Source organism: Rhipicephalus sanguineus, chromosome 1, assembly GCF_013339695.2.
Source record: "Rhipicephalus sanguineus isolate Rsan-2018 chromosome 1, BIME_Rsan_1.4, whole genome shotgun sequence".
NCBI lineage: Eukaryota > Metazoa > Arthropoda > Arachnida > Ixodida > Ixodidae > Rhipicephalus > Rhipicephalus sanguineus.
This window is the reverse complement of record NC_051176.1, coordinates 25,663,452-25,679,100: the sequence shown is the minus strand read 5'-3', so window position 1 is coordinate 25,679,100 and position 15,649 is coordinate 25,663,452. Positions and strand designations below refer to the sequence as shown.

The 15,649-nt window shown below is 45.7% G+C and overlaps 1 protein-coding gene across 2 annotated transcripts in view; it reads right to left on the bottom strand.

Moving 5' to 3' along the window:
- LOC119389872 (aspartate--tRNA ligase, mitochondrial) overlaps positions 1–15,649 on the bottom strand; it is a 338,524-nt gene that overhangs the window by 169,700 nt on the left and 153,175 nt on the right. For both annotated transcript variants that reach the window (XM_037657287.2, XM_037657295.2), the window contains exon 11: positions 7,878–7,997. In XM_037657287.2, coding sequence (XP_037513215.1) covers positions 7,878–7,997 — 120 coding nt within the window. The remainder of the gene's footprint in view (positions 1–7,877; positions 7,998–15,649) is intronic.

The following is a 15,649-nucleotide window of genomic DNA, read 5'->3' as shown; positions in this document are numbered from 1 at the left end:
CCTCCTGTGAAAAAGTGTGCATCGTTCAAAAACGCAACAAATGATCTCATGCTAAAAAGCGGATCTTCTCCTAGGAACATTGCCGAATGAACAGCAATACATAGTTGATGTGCCTGCGGAAAGTGCTTTTTCCTATAAACTCCTATCTCACGGCACTCGACAAAGATGTGCAGAACAGCGAATGGTTCACCACATTTACCACATTTACTACAAACGAGGGGATCATCACCAGTCAGGAGATGGGAGTGTGTTTTATAGGTGTGTCCTATTCTAAGTCGACAGACGTTATGTTGTATTTTTGTTAGTGGTGCCCATTTTTCTATACGGGGCTTAATAAGGTGAAGCTTGTCTGTCATTTCATTGTTCCATATTCGCTACCAATGGTCTCTTAGTTTGTTGTGCAAGAAAGGCTTCAGGTCTAAAGCAGAAACTGCTACCTTGGAGTTTGTGGATTTCGTTGTGTATGATGTTGCAATTTCACCTGCAAGCATGTTCCCTTCAATGCCTCTGTGCCCAGGCACCCAGGATTAGGTGATAGACTGGTTTGAAATACATGTACACAAAACAGAGTAAAGCTCGTTCAGTACAGGATTCTTATGTTTAGTGAACGACTGTATAGCCCTTACGTTGCTTAAAGAGTCTGAAAAGATAACAGATCTAGGTAGGTTTTTTTTTTTATATGTTGGACAGCTGATAGTATTGCATAGGCCTCTGCAGTAAATATGCTGGTTTCTGGATGCAGGATGTCAGATTCCAAAAAACCCCCAGTCACCTAAGGGGGGGGGGGGGCACAAAATCTGCCTCGCCTCGTACATTGAATTAGCAGGGGGGGGGGGGGGGCGCTGCGATGAACCTTCGCCCCCCCCCCCCCCCCCCCCCAATGGGGAACCCTGCGCACATTTGTGGTGGTGGGGATATTGCCGGAGCCATGACCTGGTGTTCAAGCAGTGAAACGCCCATTTCTTCTCCAAGCATCCTCACACGAAGTGAGAACGGCTCTCTAACTAGAGGTCTGTTATGGAACAGTCGGTCACCCGAGGTATCATTCATATAATTGTACAGGGGGTGTTCGCGATTCGCACGTGCAATGATAAAGTATCTAAAGCTAGAGTATGAACGTCGAAGGTGAAGCGACCACTCATTCGACTCAACATACAGGCTCTGTACCGAACTTGTTCTGAAAGCTCCAGTAGCTGAACGAGGCCGAGATGGCGGACTGGGTCTAGTGTTTTTAATGCGCTTGGGGTTGCAGAATCGTACAAAATGGCGCTATAGTCAAATCGTGAGCAGACTAGACACTTATATAAGTTTAGAAGGCACTTCCAATCGCAACCCCATCTTGTACGCAATAAAAGTTTGAGCAGCTTCAGTGTTTTCAAGCATTTCATTTTCAGATATTTAAGATGGGAGGTGGATGGTTCTGGCGACCTACGGGGAGCCCGAGGGTCGCCAGAAGCTTCCAGGACAATTTAGTCGTGGAAGCTCTCTGGAAGGTTTCGGGCTAGCAGACACCGAAAAGAGACGATACACGCTCGCCACCATCTTTGTGAGGACTCTACGGATTGTAATGCGGGCGCTCGTGGACTACACCTTCACTTGTCCTTACGCTCGGCGCTGTTCGCCGTGCGAGATGGTGCGATTACGAGTGGCGGCGAGCATTTGGAGCTAATGTTTATCGCTTTTCTTATGTGTCCCATGAAGTTTCCTTCCGTGAACAATGCGGCGAACTGTTGCGTTCTGAGTTATGCAAATGTCCCAAAAGTTATGTACACGTTTGTACGCACGCATGGAGACCCCTTTCGAGTTTATTTTTTTGTAGTAATATTCGATCGTGGGGGTCGTGTGTGCTTTATGTGCATTTAGCTGAGACGATTGTGATCTAACTAGCTATTTCGCTCCGTCGCATGTTTGCGTGCGTGAACCCCGTCAGAACTTAACTACTTCAACTAGGTCTTCAATGTTGATAAAATGCACTGATTGAATAAAAGCGATTGCGACATTGTTTTTTGTGTGATGCTCGTTGGTCGTGAACAGCGTGCAAGCGTACTTCAATCTACGGGCCAGTATATGAGGTATGGTATTATGTTATGCTACGATGCGTCGATGTGAAAAAAACGGAGATGAATTCAGAAATGTATACATCCTTTTGTTGCTTATTTCATCGTCGGCTTTGTCTTTTTCCACCTCTTAGTATTAATGCCATGCAGTATGCACGCGGTTATCACTTACAGTATAGCTCAAATAAAAGCTGCGCTACATGAGATTTTTGGAAGTGCCACTTAGGACTGGAAAAGAGGCTCAGGCAACATCTGCCAAAACGAGTTGAAGACGCGTCACACAGAAGTTTATCTTAGATATAATGTGCACTCGTGGTACCGATACCGCCGCATGTCTCAAGTTATGACAAAACACAAGCTGGTCAACACTTGTGCGCGACGTAGTATGTGATAGATCCTCGAGCTCTTTTGGGGACACGATCACTTTCGCAAGATTTTGGCGTCGTGTTGTGCAGCGACTGTTACATGTACTAAGCAGACGTTAGCAGCGTGGCAGCTCACCTTGCATCGCTTTCGCAGCACCAGGGCCAGCTGGCTGTTTTGTTCGCAGATGGGGCAAGTTGCACATGATCTTGCGACGTACGTGATCGTATCCCAAATGAGTATGCTCGAGAATATCACTTCAGCTCTTCAGCAAACCTAGCCACATATTTTCAAGAGGGCAATGCAGAAAAAATCAACACACATGCGGCACAAAGTTTCGTTTGCTGCCACGGCAGTAGCGTTTGTTTACGTTTACGCTGGCTATCCCAGCGTTCGATTTTGTAATCTCCAAGCAGCTTCAGGTTGTCTCGGGCTTCCCACACACGTGACCAAGACGCTGTTTCCTGTCCCAACCGGAACTAGCTGGCTGACCCTCTGGCTAGCTCTGGCTGCCAGCAAACTGCCAGAAGTCCGAAAATCGAAGATCCCCACTGAAGTTAGCTTTGATTTGAGGCAATCTCCCGGGATGCTTCTTCTGGCACAAAATGTGGCTCCAGGCACGCCTGAATGGTGCCGCCTTTACTTGTGGAAGCGTGGAATCATCATGAGAAGAGTTGAGATGAGATTCAAATAGATCTGAGCAGCGATCGCTGGATACACCCAGCGATGCTGAACGCGACGAGTCAAACTCAACAGAGCTGCTGCTGCTCACACGAGGTGTTTCACCTGTGTATGAAATGCTAGAAACTGACCCCTCAACATGAACAATACACGTAGGTATTCGGCCGGCGTGTGAAGTGCCCAGGAAAAAAACTTGTGCCCAGAAAAAGAATCAACACTCACAGTGCAAAGTAACCTTCGGCGAGACATGTCGGCTTTTACAGCTGTGCAACTGAACACTCCAGTGCCGTTGCTGGTACTCGCATAACTTCCAGAATAAACCACACTACTCGAGTAGTGCGTACAATGTTATCAGAAGATTCCAAAACAATCTCGAACACTCTTGTACACTCTAGCGTGGCCTGTGCCGGGTGATAGCACGTCCAGGTAGAAATGTGCAGTCACGATGAAAAGGTAAGTACACGTAACATCTCACGTGGGTGCGTTAGGCGCACGCGAGGTGCGGTAGCAGAAAGCGTGCACCGCCAAGGAGATTAGGCAGTTTTAGACTAGCGTAAGCAAAGCTTTGCCCTATCGTTTGCCGCCAGTGCGCATGCATCGTACACTATCCCCTTGCAGGCCCCCGTTAAAGGGACCCCTAACACTTTTCCTGACCTCATTGTTTTACAGTTTTTTCTTTCGGGTTGCGTAAACTGGAGGCTGAAGAGATTAGTGCAGCAAGAACGGCAGCGGTAGGGGCACGCAGTCCGAAGCTATTCGGCCTAGAACAGTCAAAATACAATAAAATGGAGGCCTACCCTCAACTCGATTCTCGCAGGGTCACCTGACCGCGTTTCACTCGCCCTGTGACGTCTGATGGCGCCCCAATGAAATGAACTGAAAGATCCTACGTACGGGAAGCTTGCATACAATGTTGGCCGTTCTTTCTAACGTATTGATGACGCCGTTGCGATAGTAACAAACAATGTGGTGCATTAAGAGTGAACTGAGCGTGCGAAACGAGGCAGATCGTGAACGCCTCTATCATGTTTTCTAGTTTTAGTCGTGTTTCTTATTGTGACGGCGTCTATATCAACGCTCTTTCATTTTTTTCCCTTCAGTTTCTACAAACAACGGCGCCTGGAGCGTCCCGAGCGCGTTTCCCTCCAGCGCCGTGGCATTCGGCGCATTCTTTGCCGGGCGCTGCAGTTTTAAAGCTGAAATGTCTAAGATCGTCTGTCTAGTTGGTGTTCAGTGAAAAAAGCATGCTCAAGAAAAACTAAACCCAATAGTGACCCCTTTTGTGATGCAACGCCGCTATTACTTCTAACATTACATTCATCCAATCATAGGCCAGCGCTCATCTTCGTCATTTCCGCCCGCAATAGTTCTGGCGAGCGCCACTATGCGTTGATGCGGTCAGCAGCGATGTAGGCGCTTCAAAAAAAGTGTTGGAGGGCACCTTTAAGTAATGGAAATAGCGGGCGACCTCAACGAACGCTATCTTGGTGTACGCTATTCTAAAACTGCCTATTAATGGCAAAGAGTGAGAGTCACATGGTGGGCGTGGCCAATCGGAAGCCTCGGAGCGGCCTTGAATCATTCGCTTATTGTGCGCTTGCTTCTGTATGGAGGAGATGGCTACAGCGGCAGATTTGAAGACAGGCCAAGAGGACAGCGCTCGGCTACGCCGTTGCGGAGATATTGGTGCTTGAAAAACTAGATTTTTTCGTGATTTCTGCACAAGTTTTTTTCACCTTGGCTGCTACAAAAAATTTTTTGAGCACTTCTAGGTGGTTTTTAGCGTTGATAGTTCGGAATCAGATAAAAAAACAAGTTGTAGAATCTGAAAATATCCTTTTTAAAAACTTTTTTGGTCATTTATCATGGTACAGAAGCCGCGTCCCCCCTTAAAAAAGCTTCGTAGAAGATGCCAGTATTGTACAAACATTAGACAATGAGGTAGACACAGTACAGGAATGGACAGCATGTCAGACTTTTTTAGGTCCGATACAATGACTGCCTCACCTGAGCCAAACGATAACCGCTTCCTCTCCATCACCTCATACGATGAGATAAAGGTAGTGCATGGCTCTCCGTGCACACCTACAGTCATGATTGTGCATATTCAAATGGACTTTGTTTATTAATTAAATGCCAAGTGAATTTGCGCCGAGAGAAGACGTCACTAGACAGCACGTATGTGAAGCCACCCCCGCCAGTGGGCCTCTCGAATCATACAACAGAACACACGAAGTTGCACCCTGCGAGGTTACGGTCCCGGCGCTGTGCAAAGTTCAGTATAAATACCGTGCGCACAGGCGCGGAAGGAAGAACGACTGCTCTCCTAGAGTCGACTACGAAGGTATCTCTGGAGAGGGCAGCAAGATTTTGAAGAAGCTGACCTAGAGTTTCAGGCAGTCGAAGCTTGGCTTGAGTGACAAAATGACACACCGTGACTCCGTCTGGACAGAACCCACATCACCTACGCTCCAGTCCCTGGTTTTAAGTCACCTCCCCCGGCCACGCCACGAGGGTTCCAGTGAGTGTTCACGTGCAACACTGGACGCCGACCGCCACAAACAAAAGTACCTAAATTCAGACTTTATAGTTTTTTACATACAGCGAAAATCGGTTGTGATTTGGACTCCTATTTGTCTATCTTGAATCAGCCATTAGAGATGCAATATAGATGACGGTACCTCTTGTGTGTACAGTAGAATCTCAGTGATACTAGCCTCAAGGGGGTGCGAAAATATTCGTATCATCCGAAATTTCGTATAATCAGAAAACCGGCAAAATCCATTTTCAAACCAAGATGTAAGCACATAATATTCATTTCCTTCACAATAACTCGCATGTGTCCCAGAAAGACATACGCGAGGATTAATAAGGAACGCAGAGCTGGCTGCTGCGAACACGCACGTCAAAGCTTCGCGTGAGGTTAGCCGAAAACTAAGTGCCAAAGTCCGCTCCCCCATAGTCGTAAGTGAAGAATAACAGGAATGCCGAAATGCTTTGTGCCTTTTTGCGACTTTATTGCCTTTAATCTACTGCTGCATTAGCCGCGTACCTTCGGAGCACGTATTCGCTATCCATGATCGCAACGACAGTGACTGCGGTTGCGTGCACAGCGGTTGCGGCAAACGGTAGTTCCGTTTTCAATCCGTGTGCGCAGGCCACACACGTGTTTTCAAAACATTGGTCGTTGCCATCTATGATCACAACTGCCGTGGTTTTGCCTGAAGCATTTGCGAAAAGCAGCTTTGCTTTGACTCGGTGAACGTTGGACGCGCGTGAACATTCAGAGTTCCCTGAGTTTTGTCATCGCCATACATGATCGTGTCTACAGCGACCCCTATTTTGTGCACTGTGGTTGTGGCAAACGATAGTTTCGTTTTCAATTACATGTGCGCGGGCCACGTACGTGCCTTCAGAATTATGTTGTTGCTACCTATGGTCACGTCTTCCATGGTTTCGTCCGCTGCGGTTGCAGCAAGCAGCATCACTTTGACTTGGGGAGCGTTCAATGAGCACATATTTTCGGAGTTTTGTCGTCGCCACAGACAATCGCGTCAACAGCGACCGCAATTTCGTCCACAGCCATTGCGGCAAATGATAACCATCGTTGTGTGTGCACGCTGGATATGTATCAGACCGAAATTTATTCAGTCGGGTTCGAATCACCGAGATTCTACTGTATTCCTTTGTATGTTTGTTCAAAAACTAAATAGTTGAAGGGAATTGTGTATGTGTGCATCCCTCTGGTTTCCTTCACTCTACAGACGGTGACACCAAATTTTAGTCGCTGCTACGCATTGGTTCAACAGAAGTCTTGTAATTCTGCTAGGTCGCAAAGTGTCTACATAATGAGCTGGCAGCAGTGCGGCTGGCAACTACGAGCAGCTCCAAAAAATAGTGGTCGAGTGCTGAAAACCTGTTCCAGCAGGGCCATCACAAAAAAAAAAGAAATGTTTACTTGCGGTAAAGTTACAATTGCTCGTGCCTCGAAATTTATTCTATTCTTCACCGAGTCCTCAATAGCATATTTGGAGCACAGGATCAAAGAGAGTCTGCCAACAAGCGTCTTTTTTCTTGGCATGCCTTGCAAGATACCAGCCTTGTCAGCATCATCCGCTTCCTGAACAATCACTTGCAAGATGACAGAGCTCGTTACATCTGGGGCTACCGCCTCTAAGACTACTCATGTTTGACATACGGCAATAAGAAAAACAGCGTATCAGGCGCTAACAGATGGCATAAACGGCACAGATACGGAACTACACTGTGTAGTCACAGAACAACTAAACAGTGCACAATACATACTTCCTGCATGCCGCGCATCAGCCCGATACTTTCCCACTCCACCACCCCAAAGGAGAGCATCGAGGTGCACCCTTTGCTTGCATCCGCACGATTTCAAAAATGCATTCACAAAATCTTGAGGCAGCACGACTTTCGTACCCTTTCAATAAAGTTACAGCGGATTTCCCTGATGGGAGCACCCTGAGTTTTCCCTGAGTATTTCCAGACTATCTAAAATCTCTGAAAATGCCCTGTTTTCCCAGTTGGTAGACACTCCGATTTTAGCCTACATAATGATCGCATCCCCAAGTTTCAGTAACCTTCTTGAGAAAAAAAGTGCAATCATCAAGCGAATAAATACAGTACTTTGTATTGTAGCCAATGTAATGAAACATTCAGTTGCCCCATCAGAGTTCATGTTGTCCAAGTCTTCCTCCTTTGTATATGTATTACCTCATCAACTTAAGTTTTGAAAATAGAGAGTCCACTCACTGCTCCCTGAGGCACTACAATCGCCTGCACCGAGCAGCCCTGCATAGATGTGACACTTGCCAAGGCTCCAGGAAGGTTAGGCGATGTCTCAGCACACAGCATGCCGGTCACATCGTGCAGCTGTGAAAAAACCCACACTCTAATAAATTCCATCTCAAAAATTACCATTCACAAAGCGGAAAATACTAACACTGAAAATCATTTGCATAAGAAAGAAAAGTGGGATTGATATTAGGTTAGTATCTTGTCAATGAAAACACTTGTTAAACTTGTTTGGCTGTAAGTACTGCAAATCTGCCATGTCAGTTGGAATACGTACGAGACAAACTAATTACCAAAATATCAAGCATAACTTTGAAAGCAATCAATTTAGATCCCATGTCTGCACTGCAGAAATGAAGCCAAACTTTAATGATGTAATGATATTCACTGAGAAGAGAAGAAACCTTGTTTTGAGATTCATTGGCAAAATCTGAAGAAATCTTGGTTACTGTATTTACTCCAATCTATAAGCCCTCGAAACTAACATGCATCCAGCTTTTGCATGTTTAAAATAACAATGCACCCAACAGACTTTCAAAATAAAACTGTGACATACCCCTATGTTGACAGTGAGAAAAAAAGAGATGGAGAGACAAGCACAATTTGCCTTCAAAGAATGAGAATCTTCAGTGGTCGAGGGCTTTCAGATCAGGAATTCAAGGCCTGGGAAGTCTACATGGAGTTGTTTAAATAAAGGGTTTCGTTGGAAGTACGCTGCCCTGTGTCTGCGCTGTTGGAAATTCTGCCCTTGGATGGCTGTGTTTCCTGTTTCTCCATGTGTTGCCAGTTCTTCTGCCCACAGAAAAAGTAGCACTTTTTAGGAGGTCCAATATATATAGTTTTTTGCCATTAGCAGAACATGTGGCACTCTAAAGTGTATACAGTAAAACCTCAGTGATACGAATCTCACGGGGTTGCCAAAAATATTCGTATCATTCGAAATTTGTATCACCAGAAAACTTGGAAAATTACTATGCGAAAAAAGAAAGTTGGCATATGTTTTGATTTAGTGTCTCTCAGGGCAGCAGCGATGTCATCAACAGCTCTGAATGATTGCCAGTAAACTTTTTAGACGTCAGATACGATCATACTTGCACTCGTAAATATACGGTGTGTGCGCGCGTGTGTAATTAATGAACCAGAATACCAGATGTGTTGTGACGCGTGACCGCTAGTAGCCCCTTCCTAATCGTACCATGCTTTTCTGCTTGACACCGAGTACTGCGGCGAAAGTAACTTAAGAAGCGCTTTGCACGCGATAGATGAAGGCCACAAAATTTTAGAATCGCTGTCCTTTGTTGCTGTTATTTTCTTACCGCGGTGGTGTTGCGGGCGCTGTTTGGGAGATTTACGACCGTGCCCGCACAATTGGGAGGTTTGCTCAAAATTCGGGAGTCTCCCGTGCAAATCGGAGAGTTGGCAGCATAGGCGTGCGCACAGGGGGGGCAGGGGGTGCCCCCCCCTAATCACCTAAGAGGGGGGGGGGGCGCAATATCTGCCCCGTACATTGACCCTTCTAGTCACCTAAGAGGGGGGGGGGGGGCATAAAATCTGAACCATACATTGACTTAGTAGGGTGGGGGGCGCTGCAATGAACCTTTGCCGCCCCTGATGGGCAACCCTGCGCGGGGGGGGGCGCTGCGATGAACCTTTGCCCCCCCTGATGGGCAACCCTGCACACGCCTATGTTTGGCAGGTGTGCGCGTACGTTGCAAGGCCTAGCTCCTTCGCCAAGAACGTCCGCTTCATCTCTTGGGGTGTTCGTCCACCTTTCATGGGACTTCATGATGGACCCGCAGCCCAAGTTTCAGTCTCGTTTCATAGAACGTCTGATTGCAAGGACATGACTTGCATTGACGTGGCAGGCACGTGTTAACGCAGTACAAAGACGCTGCTGCCTCGAGTACACGCGTGAGCGCGTCGGTTGATCTCGGAGGTTGATGGTTCATCTCGGAGGCAAGGTTGATGCCCGCGCGAGACTGCCACGTCTTCTGCGACAGCGCGGGCAGCACCTCTTCGTACCTGTGCGTGAGCGTACGTTCGTATCAAACGTCGCGGGGTGAAAATTGGTTCGTAACAACCGCACTCCAATACATTGCAGGCTAATGGGCCTTGACAAGGTGTGGGTTCGAGTTAGTTGGTACTCCATGATCAACACTTTTTGCGCAAAATTTTCTCAGACAACGGACGAAACAGACACGGACGGGCGCGTCCGTGTCTGTTTCGTCCGTTGTCTGAGAAAATTTTGCGCAAAAAGTGTTGATAATGGGCCTTGGCTGGGACCACAAAAAAATTCGCATCACCCCGAAATTCGTACGAGTCGTGATTGTATCACCGAGGTTTTACTGTAGTACCAATTGATAGAGGAAGCTTTCCACCAGTATTAGTATCAATAAACATACTTATTAAATATAATGTCAAAAAGTTATTTACGGAAAAATTTGTAAGAAAACTCCAGGACACATATAAAAACGTTTAAGGGGCACTGCGACACTTTTGCGACTGCCCTATTTAGCACCGCAAATGCGTGTAGTTATGAATGCCGAGACGAACGCAAAAAGAATTATGCAAATTGGTGCACGAAAAGTGAAGTTATTAGTCCTCAAAGTTCAAAACTCAAGCAGACGACGACGAGAAACGTTTTTTTCGGATTTCTCTCTCCCGCTGACGTCAAAGACCGGTTCCAATCACCGCGCGCGTCTTATAAAGACATACCGGAAATGTCACCTCATGGTGGCCTTCGCACAGTACATTGCTACACCTCTTTTTGACGGCGTTGTTACCATGCTTACGACAAACCACATCCGTCAGCTAGCAGACGCTCCAATGATTTGTCGTGTAGTGCACAAAATGAGTCTGGAAGACCTAACAGACCTCGAGCGCGAGCTCTTGCGACGCAGTGATTGCTTGCATGTCGTGCACGCCATTGCATATTGAAAGTGCGTCGCTGAGCCCCGCGCAACGCGAGGATGGCTCCATGGGCCCAGACGAAACGCTAACGCCCGATGACGCGGAAGGCGTCGGCCGGTAAGCGTTTAGAATTTTTTTTTTCGTTGACAGCATCGCGCCGAACTGAGCGTTGCGTGTTTCGCAGGTGCTGGTGTGGCCGGTGTCGCTCGATGCCGCAAAAGACCAAACGCGGAAGAGTATCGTTTGATTACCATTCCGCAACGCACCTAGCGTCGTGTTCGTTGTTTTGAAAATATATCAGTTAGAAACAGGAATCATTTGTTTCTGAGAAAGCATAAAAAGGGGTTTTGCTCCTCTTAGACCTCCGTAGTATGGCCTAGCTACCACCATATGAATATTGCACGTCACGTGTCGCGTCAAGCCAATAAAAACGAACGGTCTTTGTCGTCACTGTCACATGACATCACGTCACTTCCTGTAACAGAAATAGCCGATGTGTGTCGCCATAGTGCGAAATCAAGGTAGTTTATCCCGTGAATTAAAATTATAACCGCTTCGATTTCGGCGTTACCACTTGCGCAACAATATCGGTGCATTCCACAGTGCCAGAACAACCGATGAAAAAGACATGCTCAAATTGTGTCGCAGGGCCCCTTTAATGTACCTTTACAAATATATAACATAAAAATTTTCAGAATATACATTTTATAAAACAGACATTCAATCAATCAATCAATCAATCAATCAATCAATTTATTTCCTTTCAATAGGAGGAGCACAGGACTAAAAGCTCGAGAGCTTGATGAGGTCCCGACCCCATTACAAGTTAGCAATGCAGCAGCAGACGGACAATCATGCATGAAAAATACAAAATATGCTTTACAAATATAACATGGCGTCAAGTAATACAAAAATTATGATACAAAGCGCTGAAAATAAAGAGAACAGTTCATATATATAGTCATGAAGTGGCATGAACATAAAAAGCAACAATCAATAATAAGAATGGCCAAAATTCCGAGAGATATATTATTCGCAAAAAAATACCTAACGTGCAATATATCTGCAATTTTCAATCTTCTGTGTTCAACTGGAGCAAATGAGCAACTTTTTCAGACCGCAGCACAGCGTTCTGGAGTGTGATCAATAGTATGGCGCCAAGGCCGTCCACTAGCTGTCCTCTCGCAATGATACAACGCCTGGATACAGTGCCTCGATACAATGCCGAAACGTGAGAGATAAAATTTTTGACCCTAACATGCCCGAGATATTGAAGTAAGCGCCAGGAAGCAGAGAAATGATCCGGGGAGAAAACAACACTTGCTGAAGAGTACCTATTTACATTCCACACCAGTATGAAGCACTTTCACTATCCGCGTTACTGAAATCTGGCAAACCAAAGTTACCTTGTTGGTTACTGATGCTGCCAGTATCAAAAATTTCATGTGCACGTGCGCCAGACTCTGGGTGTGTCCAGACGAGGTCCCAGTTACCATTCCCGATTTTCATGAAATTTACTGTAGGTCTAGGCATTACAACCAGAACAATGGTTTCGAAGTTAGTTTTGCGAAAAAAAATTTTGTTCGCCTGAAAAAAAAATATACAAATTTTGGCCGCAAAAAACACTTTTCCGCCAATTTCCCGATTTCTGAACTTTGAGCGCACCTAGGGGGAAAACGGTGCACTTCTCGGTCACAATATTTATTGCCCTCAAAGAACAAGTGAAATATAATCTTATGAGCCTATTATTTTCCTTGGTTGTCGAAGCACTTTTGAAGAAAAAAATCGCAAACTTGGCAAATCGCACAAAATACCTGTATTTGAGGAATTTATTGCTGCAAACAAGTTAAAGTGAGGATAATAAAAATCAGTACATAGTAACTTTGATAATTTCGCTCTCTTTTAAAATAATTTGCGTGGTTTTATACGCTTCATTTTACTCGATAATTGGGCTGAAACGTAAGTGATTTACCAAAAATGCCGAAATTTGAGAATAGTTTTCTCCAAAAGGCCATTTTTAATTTTTTTTAAAATCCCTCTGATTGAAGTCAAGGACGTTATCTATCTTTCTGCATAAAAAAACGTTGCATTATTTTGGTTGCTAACAAGTTATAATGTGTCAAATGTCACCAAGTCAGCTTAGCGGCCGCGTCGTTCGTTATGTGCTGAAACTCGGATATAAGTTGTTCAAAATACTTGTACGTGACATAATCACAAATCAGTAGCTCCAAACCAACAAATGCGCAGCCAGGTGTCATGGTTCAGCAAGTTTTGTCTTGCAATCAGCCGCCTGACACACCCGCGGTAGCGGCCGCTCGATGCTGTGGGCGCTCACATTACACGAGTGCCGCTTCGACTGCGGATGAGCTCCGCTTGCACGCCAAACTATGCTCAGAGGACGAAGGAGAGAAGGAATGCATCACTGTGAATGTTAAAGGCTGTTAAGTGCCAACAAAAGCCATATTATACAACGAAAACTCTGCTGATTATTTTTCAGTGAGCACCTCCAGTAGTGCGCTCATGTATTTTTTCTAGGGGTGTGCGAATATTCGAAATTTCTAATATTTTTCGAATGATGTTTGCTATTTGATTCGATTCGCACTGGAATTTTACTATTCGAACTTCCCAAAAACAAACACAGTCAACGTCCTATTCAAAGTGACCCGTTCAGATTTTTAATATGCTTCACCTCATTACACTCTCGTATTGCGGAAGCTGCCTTTTAAGCTCCGTTACGGTCGAACTTCGTCAAGACGCAACGTCCGATTGGAAGTGGTCCCTAAATTTTCAATATGCTTCACCTCATCACACTCCGGTATAGCGGCAAAGCTGCCTTTCAAGCTCCGTTACGGTCGAACTTTGCCAAGAGACAGTCAACGTCCGATTGGAAGTGGTCTCAGATTTTTTAACATGCTTCACCTCGTCACACCCCGGTATTGCGGCAAAGCTGCCTTTCAAGCTCCGTTACGGTCGAACTTTGCCAAGACGCAGTCAACGTCCGATTGGAAGTGGTCCCCAGATTTTTCAATACGCTTCACCTCATCACACCCCCGTATTGCGGCAAAGTTGCCTTTCAAGCTCCGCTACGGTCGCAAATGTATTAACTCAAGAAAACGCTGGTTCTAACATGGAGATGAAAGATGTGGCAGAGGTGGGGGCTCAATTAATGGCGTTTTGGACCTGAAATTTGGGTAGGAAGTCCGAAAAATCGGAAGCCGAAGCTTTTTAGCATTCATATTTCAGATGTTCTTATATATCGACGTCTACGAGGCAGATTTGGAACTCCGGACTTGAAGGGAGCACACCCTTGTCCGCCACATCAGTTAGGCTTCCACAGAAGTTGAAAGAGGAGAAGAGCCTGAGGAAATGGCATCTTTGCCTATCACGTGTAAAGTGTTGTCGGCAACACTTTGGTTGCACCAAATCATGTACATAAATAGAATTCGGCCTCTACATTGCACCACGCCAGTGCTTCATCAACCTAGCGAAAAGAAACATTTTCATGTTGCTATCTCATAAGTAGAGGCCGAATTTTTAGGCATTAAAAAAGGTCATTTTAGGCGCCAACAATAGGCAGCCAAAACAACGTTTTATGCATCCAAAATCGTAAATATAGGCACAATAAATTTTCACGTAAATGCAAATAATTTCAATAATAATATCTGGGGTTTAACGTCCCAAGCAAATAATTTCAAACGAAGACGTGAGCGACCTCTATATACAACAAGAAAACATAAATGTTATTGCTTAAGAGGACACAAAGGCGCCAACAGTTGAACATAGCCGTGCAATTTTGCTTTGTCTTGCACGGTTCCCAGAACATGGTCTCTCCCTGTTCCGCACGGCGTGTCAAGTGTCCACTGTCGAATGAACACACTCCTGGGTGTCTTTTCGGCGTGACTGAGAAGGGCAGAGCAGGAGCAGATAGCCAGATCGCTAAAAGTCCAGAAGGGAGGGATTTCTCCTATTGGTCGAGTCGAGTCGCATATAGCCCCTGCCAGTGAATCACTGGCGTAGCCAGGGGGTGGGGGTGGGGGTCGTCAGGGGTTCAACCCCCCCCCCCCCCCCCGAATTTCAGTTTTGCATGCGTACATTACACGCACACATACAAACACACACACGAACATGCATAATGTATGGTTGCCCCCCCCGCCCTCCGAGAAACATTTCTTCCTACGGTACTGCAGTGAACACCTGACAAAGTAAATTACAAACGAAGCAAGAGCTGCGTGCACATCCCATTTTTCGTTCCTTTTTAGCTCTTTATTCTCCTTTCCACTGATGGCTCTCCACGGTCTCGCATTCGTCAACCGCTCGCGCCATGTCAGTGCAGCGGCGAATGCTCGCCGGCGTGTCCCACTTCACTGCTGCTAAAGGTTCTTGCCGGGAGTTGGTTGAAGTAGAGGACTAGGTTTGACCCCATAGTTCCCAACAGTCAACGTTGCGCGGTAACATGAATAACGGTCTCAAACTGCACCCGGGAGCGAAACATGAGGCTAAATAGTGTTCATATAAGCGCCAATTTCGAAAATAGGCATTTATAGGCATCTGTAAGCATTTAGGCACAAACACCAAAAATAGGCATTTATAGGCACTATAAAAACACTATAAAAGCACTTCTTAGCCTCTAATTCGTGCTCATATATCAAAGTGGCACGATAGGAGCGCAAGGAACAAAATAGGCATTTGCCTAAAATCCGGTCTCTACTCATAAGAATATGCTTAGGAATCCTCTCTAACTTTTTTTTCTGCAATTTCGCTTCGAAGTATTCGAAAAATATTCTAGAAATATTCGAGAAATATTAGAAAAATATTCGATT